Genomic DNA, 16139 nt, shown 5'->3' with positions numbered 1-16139 from the left:
ATATTAACATTCTGACTCTGAGAAAAAATTACCAGCTAACTATGCCACTCATTATAAACTTCATTAGGTTTTTTTTCAGCCTCCTCCAATTTCAGTTCAAAGTGAGTTTATTATCAAAGTACATACACGTCACCATATACACCCCTGAGATTCATTTCCTTGTGGACATACTCAATAAATCCATAATAGAATCAATGAAAGACCACATCAACTTGGGTGTTCAACCAATGTGCAAAAGACCACAAACTGTGCAAATACAAAAAGAAATAAATAATAAGAAGAAATATATAAGCAATAAATATTGAAAGCATGAGATGTAGTTTCCTTGAAAGTGAGTCCATAGGTCATGGGAACATTTCAATGAGATGGGCAAGTGAATTGAGTGAAGTTATTCTCTTCGGTTCAAGGGCCTGGCGGATGAGGGGTAATAACTATTCCTGACCCTGGTGCTGTGGGTCCTGAGGCTTCAGTACCTTCTTCCTGATGGCAGCAGTGAGAAGAGATCATGACCTGGGCCGTGGAGGCCCCTGATAATGGATGCTGCCTTCCTGTGACAATGTTCCAGGTAAATGTGCTCAATGGTGGGGAGGGCTTTACCCACGATGGACCGGGTCATATCCACTACTTTTTGTAGAATTCTCCTTTCAAGGACATTGGTGTTTCCATTCCAGGCTGTGATGCAGACTGTCAATATATTCTCCACCACACATTTATTGAAGTTAGTTGAAGTTTTAGATGCCAATCTCCTCAAGAAGTAGAGGTGCTGCCATGCTTTCTTTGTAATTACACATATATGCTGCAGCCAAGACAGGTCCTCCATAATGACAAATATGAGGAATTTAAAGCTGCTGACCCTCTCCACCTCTGATCCCCCGATGAGGACTGGCTCATGGACCTCTGGTTTCCTCCTCCTCCTTAAGTTAATAAGCAGCTCCTTCATCTTGCTGACATTGAGTGAGAGGTGGTTGTTGTAGCACCACTCAGCCAGATTTTCAATCATCCTCCTATCTGCTGATTTGTCACCACCTTTGAATAAGCCTACAACAGTGGTGTTGTCAGCAAACATGAATATGCCATGGGAGCTGTGCTTAGCCACACAGTCAAGTGAGTGTAAAGCCACTCAATGTAAAGTGAGTGGAGCCAGGAACTAAGTACATAGCCTTGTGGTGTAGTTTGTAAAATGAAGGAGATCATGGAGGAGATGTTGTTGCCAATCTGAACTAAGTGAGGGAATGCAGGATCCAATTGCACAAGCAGCCAAGGCCTTGAACCTTATTGGTTAGTTTTGAGGTAATGATAGCATTAAATGCCAAGCTGAAGTCAATAAAAAGCATCCTGAGTATTCATCTTTGCTGTCCAGATGTCCCAGCGTTGAGTGAAGAGCTAATAAGATGGCATCTGCTGTGGACCTGTTGCTCCGGTAGGCAAAGTGGAGTAGATCCAAGTTGTTTCTCAAGCAGGAGTCGATATGTTTCATCACCAACTTCTCAAATCACGTCATCACTGTAAGTGCTCCTGGATGATAGTCATTGAGGCAAGTTACCATATTCTGATACGTGAAGTCTGCTTGAAGCAGATGGGTATCTCAGACTTCTGAATGAGGGGCTAAAGATCTTAGTGAGCACTCTAGCCAGTTGATCATCACAGGTCTTTAGCACTTGGCCAGGTACCCCGTTCTGGGTGGGATGCTTTTTACGGGTTCTTCCTCCTGATGCCTGCATGATGTTGGCTTCAGAGTCTGAATCACAGGATCATTAGGGGCTGAGGGAATTTGTGATGCCTCCTCCATGCTTTGATAGTCAAAGCAAGCGTACAAGGCATTGAGCTCATCTGGAAGCAAAGCCCTGTTTTCACCTATGTCGCTTGATTTTTGCTTTATTGGAAATGATAGCATTCAAGCCCTGCCACAACTGTTGAGCATCCTTGATTCATTTTTTTTTTCAGATAGAACAAGCAAATTTGTCCAAACTCTTCTGATAACATGTCATCTAATCTAGGCAACACCCTGGTGAACTTCTACCTCCTTTCCAAATACCACACATTCTTCTTATAATGAGGCAACCAGAACTGTATGCAGTACTCCACATCAGCCTAACTACAGTTCAATAAAGCTGCAGCATAAGTCCTAACTCTTGAACACATTTCCTTGACTAATAAAAGTAAGCATGCCATATACATAGAAAACATAGAAAACATAGAAAATAGGTGCAGGAGTAGGCCATTCGGCCCTTCGAGCCTGCACCGCCATTTATTATGATCATGGCTGATCATCCAACTCAGAACCCTGCACCTGCCTTCCCTCCATACCCCCTGATCCCCGTAGCCACAAGGGCCATATCTAACTCCCTACCTTGGTTACCACCCTATAACTTTCAGGGAGCACTGGATTTGGACCCAAAGATTCCTATAAACATTAACCATAAGATATAAGGGCAGAATTAGGCCATTTGGCCTATCAAGTCTACTCCACCATTTCATCAAGGCTGACACAATGTTCCTCTCACTCCCAATTTCCTGTCTTGTCCCCACATCCCTTCATGTCCTGACCAATCAAGAATCTATCAACCTCTGCCTTAAACATACATAAAGACTTGGCTTCCACAGCTGCCTGTGGCAAAGAATTCCACAGATTCACCACTCTCTGGCTAAAGAAATTCTTCCTCATTTCTATTCTAAAAGGACACCTCTTTATTCTGAGGATGTGTCCTCTGGTCTTAGACACTCCTACCATTGGAAACATCCTCTAACATCCATTCAATCAAGGCCTTTCAACATTCGATAGGTTACAAAGAGATTCCCCCTCATTCTTCTGAATTCCACTGAGAACAGGCCCTGACCCATCAAATGCACCTCTTATGATGAGCCTTTCAATCCCAGAATCATTTTCGTGAACCTCCTTTGAACCCTCTCCAATGTTCAGCACACCCTTTCTCAGACAAGGAGCCGAAAACAGTGCCTTATAAAGACTCAACATTATATCCTTGTTTTTATATTCTAGTCCTCTCAAAATGAATGCGAACATTGCATTTGCCTTCCTCACCATTGAACCAACCCACAAATTAACCTTTAGGGGATCTTGTACGAGGACTCCCAAGTCTTGTTACACCTCAGATTTTTGAATTTTCTCTCCATTTAGAAAATAGTCATGGCTTTTATTTCTTCTACCAAGGTGCATGACCATACCCTTCCTGACCCTGTATTCATCTGCCACTTCTTTGCCATTTTTCCTGATCTGTCTATATCCTTCTGCAACCTCTTTGCTTCCTCAACACTACCAGCCTCTCTACCTATTTTCGCATCATCCACAAACCTGGCCACAAAGACATCAATTCTGTCATCCAAATCACTGACATATAACATAAAAAGAATTGGTCCCAACACAGACCGCTGTGGAACACCACTAGTCACGGGCAGCCAACCAGAAAAAACTCCCTTAATTCCCACTCTTTGCTTCCTGCCAATCAGCCAATGCTTTATACATGCTAGAATCTTTCCTGTAATACCATGGGCTCGTAGCTCGTTAAGTAGCCTCATGTAAGACAACTTGTCAAAGGCCTTCTGAAAATCCAACTACACAATATCAACCAATTCTCCTTTATCTATCCTGCTTAATGCTATTAAGAGTCCTGCCATGAACAGTGTACTGTCTCTTTACATTTGATCTGACAAAGTGCTATTTTTCAAATTGGACTGGGGTAAAGTCCATCTGCCATTTCTTTGCCCATATCTGCAGGTGATGTCATGGTCCAGTCCGTGAAGTCCGCATTCCGGTTCACGGTCCGGTCCATCGATCCTTGCTCCAGGTTTTCCTGTCTACCCTGTTTCTGTTCCTGTTGAGCACTAAGTGAGGCAGCTGATTCTCATTGGGGCTGGCTGCATAAATACCTCCAGAGACCAGGGTGTGGCAGCTGGATTGTTCTTGTCCTTACTCCTTGTATCCCTTCCCCTGCCTTCTGTTTCCTTTCCTGAAGCCTTGCCTGGTCTTGCCGGTAACTCTCGCCTCGCCTGAAGTTCTTGTCTTGCCTTGCATTGCCGGAAGCCTTGCCTTGTCTTGCCGGTAACTCTCGCCTCGCCTTGCCTGAAGTTCTTGTCTCACCTTGCATTGCTGGAAGCCTTGCCTTGTCTTGCCGGTAACTCTCACCTCGCCTCGCCTGAAGTCTTGTTTTGGAGCCACCCTGTATCTATGTCCCTTCCTGTCCCTTGCCTCCATCGGGTAAGTCAGGCCAGATTGCCGTTACCCTGCGGTTGGTTCTGTCCCTTCCTGTCCCTTGTCTCCGTCGGGTAAGCCAGGCCAGATTGCCGTTACCCTGCGGTGGGTTTTGTCCCTTCCTGTCCCTTGCCTCCATCGGGTAAGCCAGGCCAGATTGCTGTTATGCTGCGGTGGGTTCTGACCCTTCCTGTCCCTTGCCTCCGTCGGGTAAGCCAGGCCAGATTGCCGTTACCCTGCGGTGGGTTCTGTCTCTTCCTGTCCCTTGCCTCCGTCGGGTAAGCCAGGCCAGATTGCCGTTACCCTGCAGTGGGTTATGTCCTTTCCTGTCCTTTGCCTCCGTTGAGTGGAGATCTGCACCCTGCCCAGGAGGAGCTTCAAGACCCCAAGCCTCTAACCAAGCCTCGCCTCGAGTCTCTAGCCGAGCCGAGCCCCAAGCCAAGCTTCAAGACCCCAAGCCTCGTCTCAAGCCTCTGGTCCCAAGCCTCGTCTCAAGCCTCTGGTCCCAAGCCTCGTCTCAAGTCTCTGGTCCCAACCCTCACCTCAAGTCTCTGGTCCTAAGCCTCACCTCAAGTCTCTGGTCCCTAGCTTTGCCTCTGGTCCCTAGCCTCGCCTCAAGTCTCAAGCCTGAAGACTCCAGCCTCATCCTGCCTGCCAGCCAAGTCACGTCCTTGCCTGGTTCTGGGGTCTGAGCCAGAGGGAAGACCCAGGTTCTGGATCCTTATCCAGTCTCTGGCTTGGAGTCCAAGCCCTGGCTCCTAGCTCTCTTGTCCTGTCCTGTTCTGGGTTCCTGGTTTTCGTGTCCATGTCCTAGCCCTCACCCTGTATCCTAGTCCTGTCCCTAGTACTTCAGTGTCTGTGTCTTGCACTTGGGTCCGTACCTAGCCACCACCTTATGACAGGTAATTAGTATCATCAACTTTCAACGCTATTTATAACACACCTATCTCTGTATTATCTGCGAACTTACTAGTCTACACTTTCATTCAGATCTGTCTCTATCTCTATTCCTATATAAAATCACAAACTGCAGCAGACCCAGTATGGATCCCTGTAGAACATCACTAGCCCAACTAGAATAAGTCGCATCAATCAGGTGGATTGCATGCATCCTAACTTTCTGGATGAGACTCCCATGAGGGACTTCATCAAAATAGTTTTCTAAATCCATACAAACAACATCTACAGCTCCACCTTCATCAACATCAGCATAAGAGCTGATCATAGAAGTTCAGGAAGAGGTGGTGCACATCCTTCTGTTGATATTAATGGTGTTGAAATTGAGAACTGGAAGTTCCTAGGCGTGAACATCATCAACATCTTCCCTGGACATATCATGTTGATGTCAAGGACAAGAAAGCTTACTAATATCTCTACTTCCCCAGGAACCTAAAGAAACTTGTCATATTCCCATTGATTCTTACCAATTTTTTATTGATGCACCATAGAAAGCAGCTTAGTAGTTATCTGCCCATGACCACAATAAACTGCAGAGAGTTGTGGACGCAGTTCAGCACATCACATTACATGAACCAGCGCCCCCCCACCCCCCCACCCCCCCCCCAGCCACCCACAGGAACTCTGTCACAGAGCATTAGCCATTCATTAGTCCTCCAGAACTTTGCTTGTGATTAGAGAGGACATGAAGTTCTTGTTCAGCCCCCAGCAATTTCATCACTTGCCTCTGTCAATAACGTGTAGTATATCTCATCAGGCCATGGGGACTTGTCCACCTTTAACAAACCTGTCAACATAATGCTTTAAGCACCATATGTTTGATATCAAAGTCAAAATTTAGTTCTTCATCTGCACAAGTCCATGCATACACAAGCACAGCATCATAGGCTCACAGCATTCACAAGAAAAACATAAATTAAACGTAAATTAGACCCATCTTTCACAAGGGAACACGATTAGAATAAAAATACATTCCAAAGTGGTCATATTGTTGATATACTGAGGGAATGATTAAGGTTGTACTGGCTGGTTCAAGAACCTAGCGGTTGAAGGGAAGTCCAATCACAAACAAGAGAAAATCTGCAGATGCTGGAAATCCAAGCAACACACAGAAAATACTGGAAGAACTCAGCAGGCCGGGCAGTTGAAGGGAAGTAGCTGTTCCCGAACCTGGTGTGGCACTTCAGCGTTCTGTCCCTCCTGCTCAATAGATGGCACAGCACAGATTGTGGAGATCTTTGATGAATGTTGCCTTCTTGAGGCAGTGCCTCCTGTATATATTACCGATGGTGGGGAGGGGTGTGCCAACAATTCAGCGGGCTAAGTTTACCACTCTCTGCGCTTCTTGTGTTTCTACACATTCAAATTGTCGTACCTGATGATGATGATGCAGCCATCCAGAATACTTTCAACAGTACATTTGTAGAAGTTTGTTAGAGTGCTCGGTGACATGTCAAACCTCCTAAGAAAGTAAAGATACTGGTGTGCCTTCCTTGTAATTGCATTTATGTGTTGGTCCAGGACAGTCATCCATTATGTCAATGCTCAGGAAGTTAAATGTGCCGACTATTTCCATTGCTAAACCCCCAATATGTATAGACTGGCACATACACCTTCTTTCTCCTCCCTGCAGTCAACAATCGTCTGTAGTTTTACTGAAGTTGAGCAAGGGGTTGTTGCGGCACCACTCAACCAGGTGTCCTGTCTCGCTCCTGTACGCTGACCCATCACCCCTTGGGATTCATCCAACAACAGTAATGTTCATCAGCAATGGAATGGTGCTTTAGCCTCATGAAAATCATGAAACTATACAGCATGGAGAATGGCCACCACTGACCAGTGGGATCCATCCATAATAGTTCAAGTTCAAGTTTATTCTTACCTGACTGTACATCAGACTTTATTCTGTGGAACATAGAAGATTGAGGGGAGATTTGATAGGGGTACAGGTATACAAATTATGAGGGGTATAGATAGGGTAAATGCTTTTTCCACTGAGGTTGGGTGGGACTACAACTAGAGGTCATGGGTTAAGGATGAAAGGCAAAAAGTTTAAGGGGAACATAAGGGGGAACCTCTTCACTCAGGGTCGTGGGACTGTGAAACAAGCTGCCACCATAAGTGGTGCATGCAAGGTCGATTTCAACATTTAAGAGAAGTTTGGATAGGTCCATGGATGGTGGGGATATGGAGGGCTATGGGAGTAGGCAATTTAAATGGCTTGACACAGATTAGATATGCTGATAGGCCTGTTTCTGTGCTATACTTTTCAATGACTCTATATATACAACCAAACAAAACAGCATTTCTCTGGACCAGTTACCTACAAAACATACATCACACACAGTACATAAAACAAAATATTACCACAAATAAGTTAATAAAATATAATTCAAAGTACATGCAGTATGTAGCACAGGTAATCAGTAGGCACTCAACAATACAGCAAACAACTCACTGTCCTAATGAAGAGACCTCGGTGGTGGCAGGTTATTCATCAGTCTCACAGCCTGAGCGAAGAAGCCGTTACCCAGTCTGACAGTCCTAGTCCTGATGCCCCTGAACCTCCTTCCTGATGGTAGTGAGTCAAAGAAATTGTAAGTTGGGTTGTGGGGATCCTCAACAATGCTTTGCCTGGCACCTGACCCTTCCACACAGCTCTCCTTTTTTCTATCATCCATGTGCCTACCCAAAGAGTCTCATAAATGTCCTGTTAAAGAGTTTCTTATAACTGCAAAGTGTGTTCATTCTGCCAGCCCATCAACAGTATCTTGCAGTCTGCAAAGTGTTTTAATGGTGCCTTTAACACTGTCTCTATCTTGTTTCACAAGCTAAAACTCATTACAAATGCTTAATCAGATCTGTAACATTTATTTAAATTCACTTGAACAATGAATGAAAGAACCTTACAAGCTGAAATATGTGGTCAAACATACAGAGGGAGGAAGTCATTTCTGGTTCAAAGCATTGCAGGAGTAACAACCTCTGGTCTACTCAATATTCTCCCATCAGTCTCTGACCCTGGTGGATCTGAATGAGCAGCCAGCCACTAACCCTCTGACACACATTTAGTGTAAAATGAATTATTCTGTAGCAGAAAACCTAAGACCAAGTGCAACTCAGAGACAGCATCTCAACACCAGCTTCAATCCACACCTTGCATCTAGCAAGATTCTGCAACAAAATGAACTGATGCTAAATCTTCCTACGCTTCAGCTGTAAGGTGTGAGTGAAGCCTTGCTGCTGTTCAAGCTCTCGAATGGTTCGGCGAAGCGCTGCAACCTCCCGGTTCTTCTCTTCCTGGAGATGCTGTAACTTCTGTCAGAAGAGAAACAGACCAACAGGTTGGTCAGTCTGACAATGGGACGAACACTTGAGACGTGCTAACATCAGGTATGTTAAGGGCAAATTTCATTGAATTAACTGTACTGATGTCCCTGACATAACAGAAAGTATGGATGAAGTTAGTACAGGCACTTACTAAAGCTATACTTTTCAAAGGGAAGAGGGACATGGTAACCTGAAGGTGTAATTGGCTAAGGGATGGAACATTATAACACAGTTCTTCAGCCCACAATGTTGAGACGCCCTTTTAATCTACTCTGAGATCAATCTAAACCTTCCCTCCCACATATTTTCTTCTGACATGAAACTAGGTGGTGTCATTGACAGTGAAGACAGTTATCAGGATATACAGAGGGATCTTCATCAGCTGGGTAAGTTGGCCAATGAATGGCAAATGGAGTTTAATTCAGATAAGGGTGAGGTGCTGCATTTGAGCAGACAGACCATGGTAGGACTTCACAGTGAGCGGCAGCGCCCAGGTGACCGTGGTAGAACAGAGAGGCATAGAAATACAAGAATATGGTTCCCTGAAAGTGGATTCATAGGTAGACAGGATGGAGAAGGAAGATTTTGGCATGCAGACTTTCATTAGTCAGTGCATTAAGTACAGAAGGTGGAATGTTATATGAAGTTGTACAGAACATTGTTCAGGCCACTTTAGGAATATAATCTTCAGTTTTGATCACTCTGATATAGGAAAGACCTCTGATATAAGATGGAAAGAAGGCAGAGGCGATTTAAGACCCTAAGACTATAATACAGGACAGAATAAGGCACTTTGGGCCATCAAAACTACCCCGCCATTCCATCATGACTGATTTACTATCCCTCTCAAACCCATTCTAGTGCCTTCTCCCCATGGGGAAGGTGGGACCTGTACAGATTGGATGGGTTGCACCTGAACTCGAGGGGGAGCAATATCCTTGCAGGTAGGTTTGCTAGCATGGTTCAGGAGGGTTTAAACTAATTTGCGAGGGGGATGGGACCCAGAGCGATAGAGCAGTGAAAGAAGTGCATGGAGTAAAGCCAGATCTAACATACAGAGAGGCTTTGAGGAAAGAGAGGCAGAATAAAGGGTGTAAAGGTAGTAAGGTAGAAGGGCTAAAGTTTGTGTACCTCAATGCAAGGAGCATCAGGAACAAAGGTGATGAACTGAGAGCTCGGATACATACATGGAATTATGATGTACTGGCCATTACAGAGACTTGGCTGGCACCAGGGCAAGAATGGATTCTCAATATTCCTGGATTTCAGTGCTTTAAAAGGGATAGAGAGGGGGGAAAGGGGAGGAGGGGTGGCATTACTGGTCAGGGATACTATTACAGCTACAGCAAGGGTGGGTAATGTAGCAGGATCCTCTTTTGAGTCAGTATGGGTGGAAGTCAGGAACAGGAAGGGAGCAGTTACTCTATTGGGAGTATTCTATAGGCCCCCTGGTAGCAGCAGAGATACAAAGGAGCAGATTGGGAGGCAGATTTTGGAAAGGTGCAAAAATAACAGGGTTGTTATCATGGGTGACTTTAACTTCCCTAGTGTTGATTGGCACCTGATTAGTTCCAAGTGTTCAGATGGGCCACAGTTTGTTAAGTGTGTCCAGGACGGATTCCTGTCATAGTATGTGGACAGGCCAACCAGGGGGAATGCCATACTAGACCTAGTACTAGGTAATGAACCAGGTCAGGTCACAGATCTCTCAGTGGGTGAGCATCTGGGGGACAGTAACCACCACTCCCTGGCCTTCAGCATTATCATGGAAAAGGATAGAATCAGAGAGGACAGGAAAATGTTTAATTGGGGAAGGGCAAATTATGAGGCTATAAGGCTAGAACTTGCGGGTGTGAATTAGGATGATGTTTTTGCAGGGAAATATACTATGGACATATGGTCGATGTTTAGAGATCTCTTGCGGGATGTAAGGGATAAATTTGTCCCAGTGAGGAAGATAAAGAATGGTAGGGTGAAGGAACCATGGGTGATAAGTGAGGTGGAAAATCTAGTCAGGTGGAAGAAGGCAGCATACATGAGGTTTAGGAAGCAAGGACCAGATGGGTCTATTGAGGAATATAGGGAAGCGAGAAAGGAGCTTGAGAAGGGGCTGAGAAGAGCAAGAAGGGGGCATGAGAAGGCCTTGGTGAGTAGGGTAAAAGAAAACCCCAAGGCATTCTTCAATTATGTGAAGAACAAAAGGATAACAGGAGTGAAGGTAGGACCGATTAGAGATAAAGGTGGGAAGATGTGCCTGGAGGCTGTGGAAGTGAACGAGATCCTCAATGAATATTTCTCTTCGGTATTCACCAATGAGAGGGAACTTGATGATGGTGAGGACAATATGAGTGAGGTTGATGTTCTGGAGCATGTTGATATTAAGGGAGAGGAGGTGTTGGAGTTGTTAAAATACATTAGGACGGATAAGTCCCCGGGGCCTGACAGAATATTCCCTGGGCTGCTCCATGAGGTGAGGGAAGAGATTGCTGAGCCTCTGGCTAGGATCTTTATGTCCTCGTTGTCCATGGGAATGGTACCGGAGGATTGGAGGGAGGCGAATGTTGTCCCCTTGTTCAAAAAAGGTAGCAGGGATAGTCCGGGTAATTATAGACCAGTGAGCCTTACGTCTGTGGTGGGAAAGCTGTTGGAAAAGATTCCTAGAGATAGGATCTATGGGCATTCAGAGAATCATGGTCTGATCAGGGACAGTCAGCATGGCTTTGTGAAGGGTGGATCGTGTTTGACAAACCTGATAGAGTTCTTTGAGGAGGTGACCAGACATATAGATGAGGGTAGTACAGTGGATGTGATCTATATGGATTTTAGTGAGGCATTTGACAAGGTTCCACACGGTAGGCTTATTCAGAAAGTCAGAAGGCATGGGATCCAGGGAAGTTTGGCCAGGTGGATTCAGAATTGGCTTGCCTGCAGACAGCAGAGGGTCGTGGTGGAGGGAGTACATTCAGATTGGAGGATTGTGACTAGTGGTGTCCCACAAGGATCTGTTCTGGGACCTCTACTTTTTGTGATTTTTATTAACGACCTGGATGTGGGGGTAGAAGGCTGGGTTGGCAAGTTTGCAGCTGACACAAAGGTTGGTGGTGTTGTAGATAGTGTAGAGGATTGTCAAAGATTGCAGAGAGACATAGATAGGATGCAGAAGTGGGCTGAGAAGTGGCAGATGGAGTTCAACCCGGAGAAGTGTGAGGTGGTACACTTTGGAAGGACAAACTCCAAGGCAGAGTACAAAGTAAATGGCAGGATACTTGGTAGTATGGAGGAGCAGAGGGATCTCGGGGTACATGCCCACAGATCCCTGAAAGTTGCCTTACAGGAAAATAGGGTAGTTAAGAAAGCTTATGGGGTGTTAGCTTTCATAAGTCAAGGGATAGAGTTTAAGAGTTGCGATGTAATGATGCAGCTCTATAAAACTCTGGTTAAGCCACACTTGGAGTACTGTGTCCAGTTCTGGTCGCCTCACTATAGGAAGGATGTGGAAGCATTGCAAAGGGTACAGAAGAGATTTACCAGGATGCTGCCTGGTTTAGAGAGTATGCATTATGATCAGAGATTAAGGGAGCTAGGGCTTTACTCTTTGGAGAGAAGGAGGAAGAGAGGAGACATGATATAGGTTTACAAGATAATAAGAGGAATAGATAGAGTGGATAGCCAGCACCTCCTCCCCAGGGCACCACTGCTCAATACAAGAGGACATGGCTTTAAGGTAAGGGATGGAAGTTCAAGGGGGATATTAGAGGAAGGTTTTTTACTCAGAGAGTGGTTGGTGCATGGAATGCACTGCCTGAGTCAGTGGTGGAGGCAGATACACTTGTGAAGTTTAAGAGACTACTAGACAGGTATATGGAGAGAATTAAGGTGGGGGGGGTTATATGGGAGGCAGGGTTTGAGCGTCAGCACAACATTGTGGGCCAAAGGGCCTGTAATGTGCTGTACTATTCTATATGTTCTATAATCTTTGATACCCTGACTAATCAAGAACCTATCAACTTCCACTTGAAATATATCCAGTAACTTGGCCTCCACAGCTACCCACGTCAATAAATTCCAGATCTGGTTGAAGAAATTCTTCTGGTCAAAGATCCACTGATGTTACAAGGTGGGTTGGTAGGTCCAGATATTAGACTTCAGCGATCTCTAAAGACAAAGGTCAGGTTGACGGGTGCTGATGACAAAGGCCTATGATCCCAAAGGGCTATAGTCGGTGGGCTCTGAGAAAGAAGGCTAGCGAACCCCAGTGGGAGATGCAGCAAGAAAGGGTTTGTTTTTCTGTTGTGGCTGCCTTGTTGTATGTTGGCTGTATGTTGTCTGCTGAACATTGTGGGAATGCTACATTGATGCCAGAAGTGTGGTGACACAAGCACAATCTCGAACTCTATTGCTCGCTAATGCAAACAGCACATTTCACTGTATATTTTGAGATACATGTGATAAATAAATCTAATCTAAATTGAACTGAATGAGTCGTCATCAGTATGATTGAGGACCAGGTCAGCAGCAGGTACAGCTTGCCATGACAGAGGGCCATGAGGAGTTTAAAATTGCCCAGTTGATACTGGAACCGGAAGCTGTAACTGGTGGTGGGGTGACAGCACAGGTAGTAGTGCAGTGTTGTTTCGCAGTAACTTAGGTCTGATTATGACCTCCCCTGCTCTCCAGTGGGAATTGCAAATTCTATTTGTGACTATGTGCATTCCCTCCCAGATCCCAAACAACTTCCCTTTGTGTGAGGTGTTTGGTGGGACAACTGGAGGTGGTTTGTTAAGAATGGTGAATAGGTTATCGGGGAATAGTTGCGAAATATAATGGGTTAACTGGCCTGCTTAAGAATAATGCAGAAATGACATGGAAAGATTGGACAGTTAGAAAAGCTTTTCACAAGGCAGAAATGCCAACTACAAGCTGGTATAATGTTAAGGTGATTGGAGGTAAGTATAGGAGGGATGTTAGACGTAAGTTTTTTTTTAACAGAGTGGTGGCTGTGTGGAGGGTGGTGGTAGAGGCAGATCTATTAAGCTCATTTAAGAAACTTTTAGAAAAGAACATGAAAGATAAGAAAATTAGCGGGTTATGTTGAAGGGAAAAGTAAGATTGACTTGGAGTAGGTTTAAAGGCCGGCACAATATCGTAAGCCATAAGCCTGTACTGCGCTGTGCTGTTTCATGTCCTATGAAAACGTAAGCGACATTAGTCCATCCAGGAAACATTTTTACTCAGAAACTCACCCTCTTGAAGATATTGTGAGGTAAAACAGACAGATCGTGATGTGGAGACTTCATTGAGGTGCTCTGGATCTTCACAAGCTTGGAGTTAAACTGCATAAACAGTACAATAGACTTATCATTATGACACACAATGTAACATTTCCCAATCCTATTGCCTTGAACATAAAACAATCCCAGCAGCAGAAACAGATAGTGGACCAGTGTATCAGGATACAGTATGTAAAGAAGGCTTGACCCAAAAGCAGAGACAATTTAGCTTTAGTAACAGACCGCAAAATAACAAGCCTCAAGGGCCACAGAATAAGAGAAAACAGATGCTTAACTCTAGAGGGTAACTGGAGGTTTGGAAGAGTGAACAAGGAGCATGGATGAGAGCTGGGTTTAAATGGGCTGCAGGTGATGAGTTGGAAATGTGTGTCAGGTGACTCCTGTTAGCTGGGTGGAGACTGGGAGTTGCCTGCCTGTACAGGCCTGACAAGTATTTATAAACCTTCCTGCCTACCTTTTCATAACCTTCAGTTCACTCTTGGGGTTAGAAATTGGTCGCATAGCAGTGTAGGCTCATTGGGCTGAAGGGTCTGTTACTGTGCTGCATCTCCAAATAAAATAAAATATCAGGAATATCATTCCAGCCTCTCGTCCTCATGGAATTGGGTGGCTTTACAAGATCACTATAAGCAGAGTTAAAAGTTAAAGTCTGTCCCGAGCCTTGTGGCCCATCAGGCTGGTGCTTATGCCGGTTTCTGTGGTGTGAAGTCTCTGAGAGTATGAGACTCTAGACTACCAGAAAAACTGTTCCGATGATAAAACTAACATTAATTAAATATCAACAACAGGAATTCTGCAGATGCTGGAAATTCAAGCAACATACATCAAAGTTGCTGGTGAACGCAGCAGGCCAAGCAGCATCTATAGGAAGAGGCGCAGTCGACGTTTCAGGCCGAGACCCTTCGTCAGGACTTTTTTTTTTTTTTTTTAGATTATGAGGACACTCAGTCCTCGTTTATTGTCATTTAGAAATACATGCATTAAAAAACGATATAATGTTTCTCCAGAATGATATCACAAGAAATACAGGACAAACCAAGACTAAAACTGACAAAACCACATAATTATAACATATAGTTAGAACAGTGCAAATCAATACCGTAATTTGATAAAGAGCAGACCATGGGCACAGTAAAAAAAAAAGTCTCAAAGTCCCAATAGCCTCATCACCTCATGCAGGCGGTAGAAGGGAGAAACTCTCCCTGCCATGAAACTCCAAGCGCTGCAAACTTGCCGATGCAGTACCATTGGAAGCACCTGACTGCAGCGGACTCTGAGTCTGTCTGAAAACTTTGAGCCTCCAACCAGCCCCTCCGACACAGCCTCTCCGAGCGGTTCGACCCCACTCGGCCTGAAACGTCGACTGCACCTCTTCCTATAGATGCTGCTTGGCCTGCTGCGTTCACCAGCAACTTTGATGTATGTTGCATTAATTAAATATCAGTAGTTCTCTTGGTGAATTTTATGCTTAAATGAAATTCAGAAATAATTACATTTAAAGAAAGAAGTATTTTCTCTACAATGACAACTTGCTGGACTGTTCTGGGAATAAAGCATGCTGAGTGCTTTCTAAGAATGACACGTACAAGTTGTTTTTCAGGAAGCACTGACGCGATAAGCTGTCTGGGGTTCATTAAATCATCAATGGCTAACTCCTCACTTACTAGCTGGCTGCTTGTACAAGAAGATGTAACCTGGAGGCTTCTCAACTGATCCTCTAGGAATTCAAGAATGAGGAGATAAGGTGGTGCTGGTTCCCTGACAGGTGGCATGGAAGAGGGAAAAGTTCAGGACAGACGGGGCTCAGACCATCACTGACATTAGCTGAAGGGGAGAAACAAAGAGAGAGGAGAGGGATAGGAATATTTAAGAGAGAGGGAATATTGAGAGAGTGAGAGAGAATACTGAGAGAGAAGGAGAGAATACTGAACGAGAGGATATGGAGGGAGAGAATACTGTGAGAGAGAGAAAAAGGAATAAAATTGTGAGGAGAGAAAATTGAGAGAAATAGAAAGAGAATACTGAGGGAGAAGGAGAGAATATTGAGAGAGAAAAAGAGAGAGAATAGTCAGACAGGAGAGAATATTGAGTGAGAGAATATTGAAAGAGAGAATGTTGAGAGAGAAAATATTGAGAGAGAGAGAGAGGGAGAGAGAAAGAGAATATTGAGTGAGAGAATATAAAGTGAGAGAGAATATTCAGCAAGAGAGAATATTGAGAGGGAGTGAATATAGTGAGAGAGATTGAGAGAGGAAGAAAATTAGGAGTCCGAAATCATTGAAAGAGAATATTGAGAGATATTATTGAGAGATTATTAACAGAAAGAGAGAGAAGGAGAGAATATTGAGAGAGGG

At 44.5% G+C, this 16139-nt stretch overlaps 1 protein-coding gene across 1 annotated transcript in view; it reads right to left on the bottom strand.

Annotated features, from left to right (window-relative positions):
- Positions 1–8097: 8097 nt before the first annotated feature.
- Positions 8098–16139, bottom strand: part of LOC134346397 (coiled-coil domain-containing protein 152-like) — a 110880-nt gene continuing 102838 nt past the window's right edge. Inside the window, exons 8-9 of the mRNA XM_063047755.1 lie at positions 13738–13827; positions 8098–8482 (exon numbers count right to left, since the gene is read on the bottom strand). Coding sequence (XP_062903825.1) covers positions 8360–8482; positions 13738–13827 — 213 coding nt within the window. The 3' untranslated portion in view covers positions 8098–8359. The remainder of the gene's footprint in view (positions 8483–13737; positions 13828–16139) is intronic.

The sequence above is a fragment of the Mobula hypostoma genome, chromosome 5, assembly GCF_963921235.1.
Source record: "Mobula hypostoma chromosome 5, sMobHyp1.1, whole genome shotgun sequence".
In the NCBI taxonomy this organism is placed as follows: domain Eukaryota; kingdom Metazoa; phylum Chordata; class Chondrichthyes; order Myliobatiformes; family Myliobatidae; genus Mobula; species Mobula hypostoma.
This window is presented reverse-complemented; position numbering and strand designations above follow the sequence as displayed.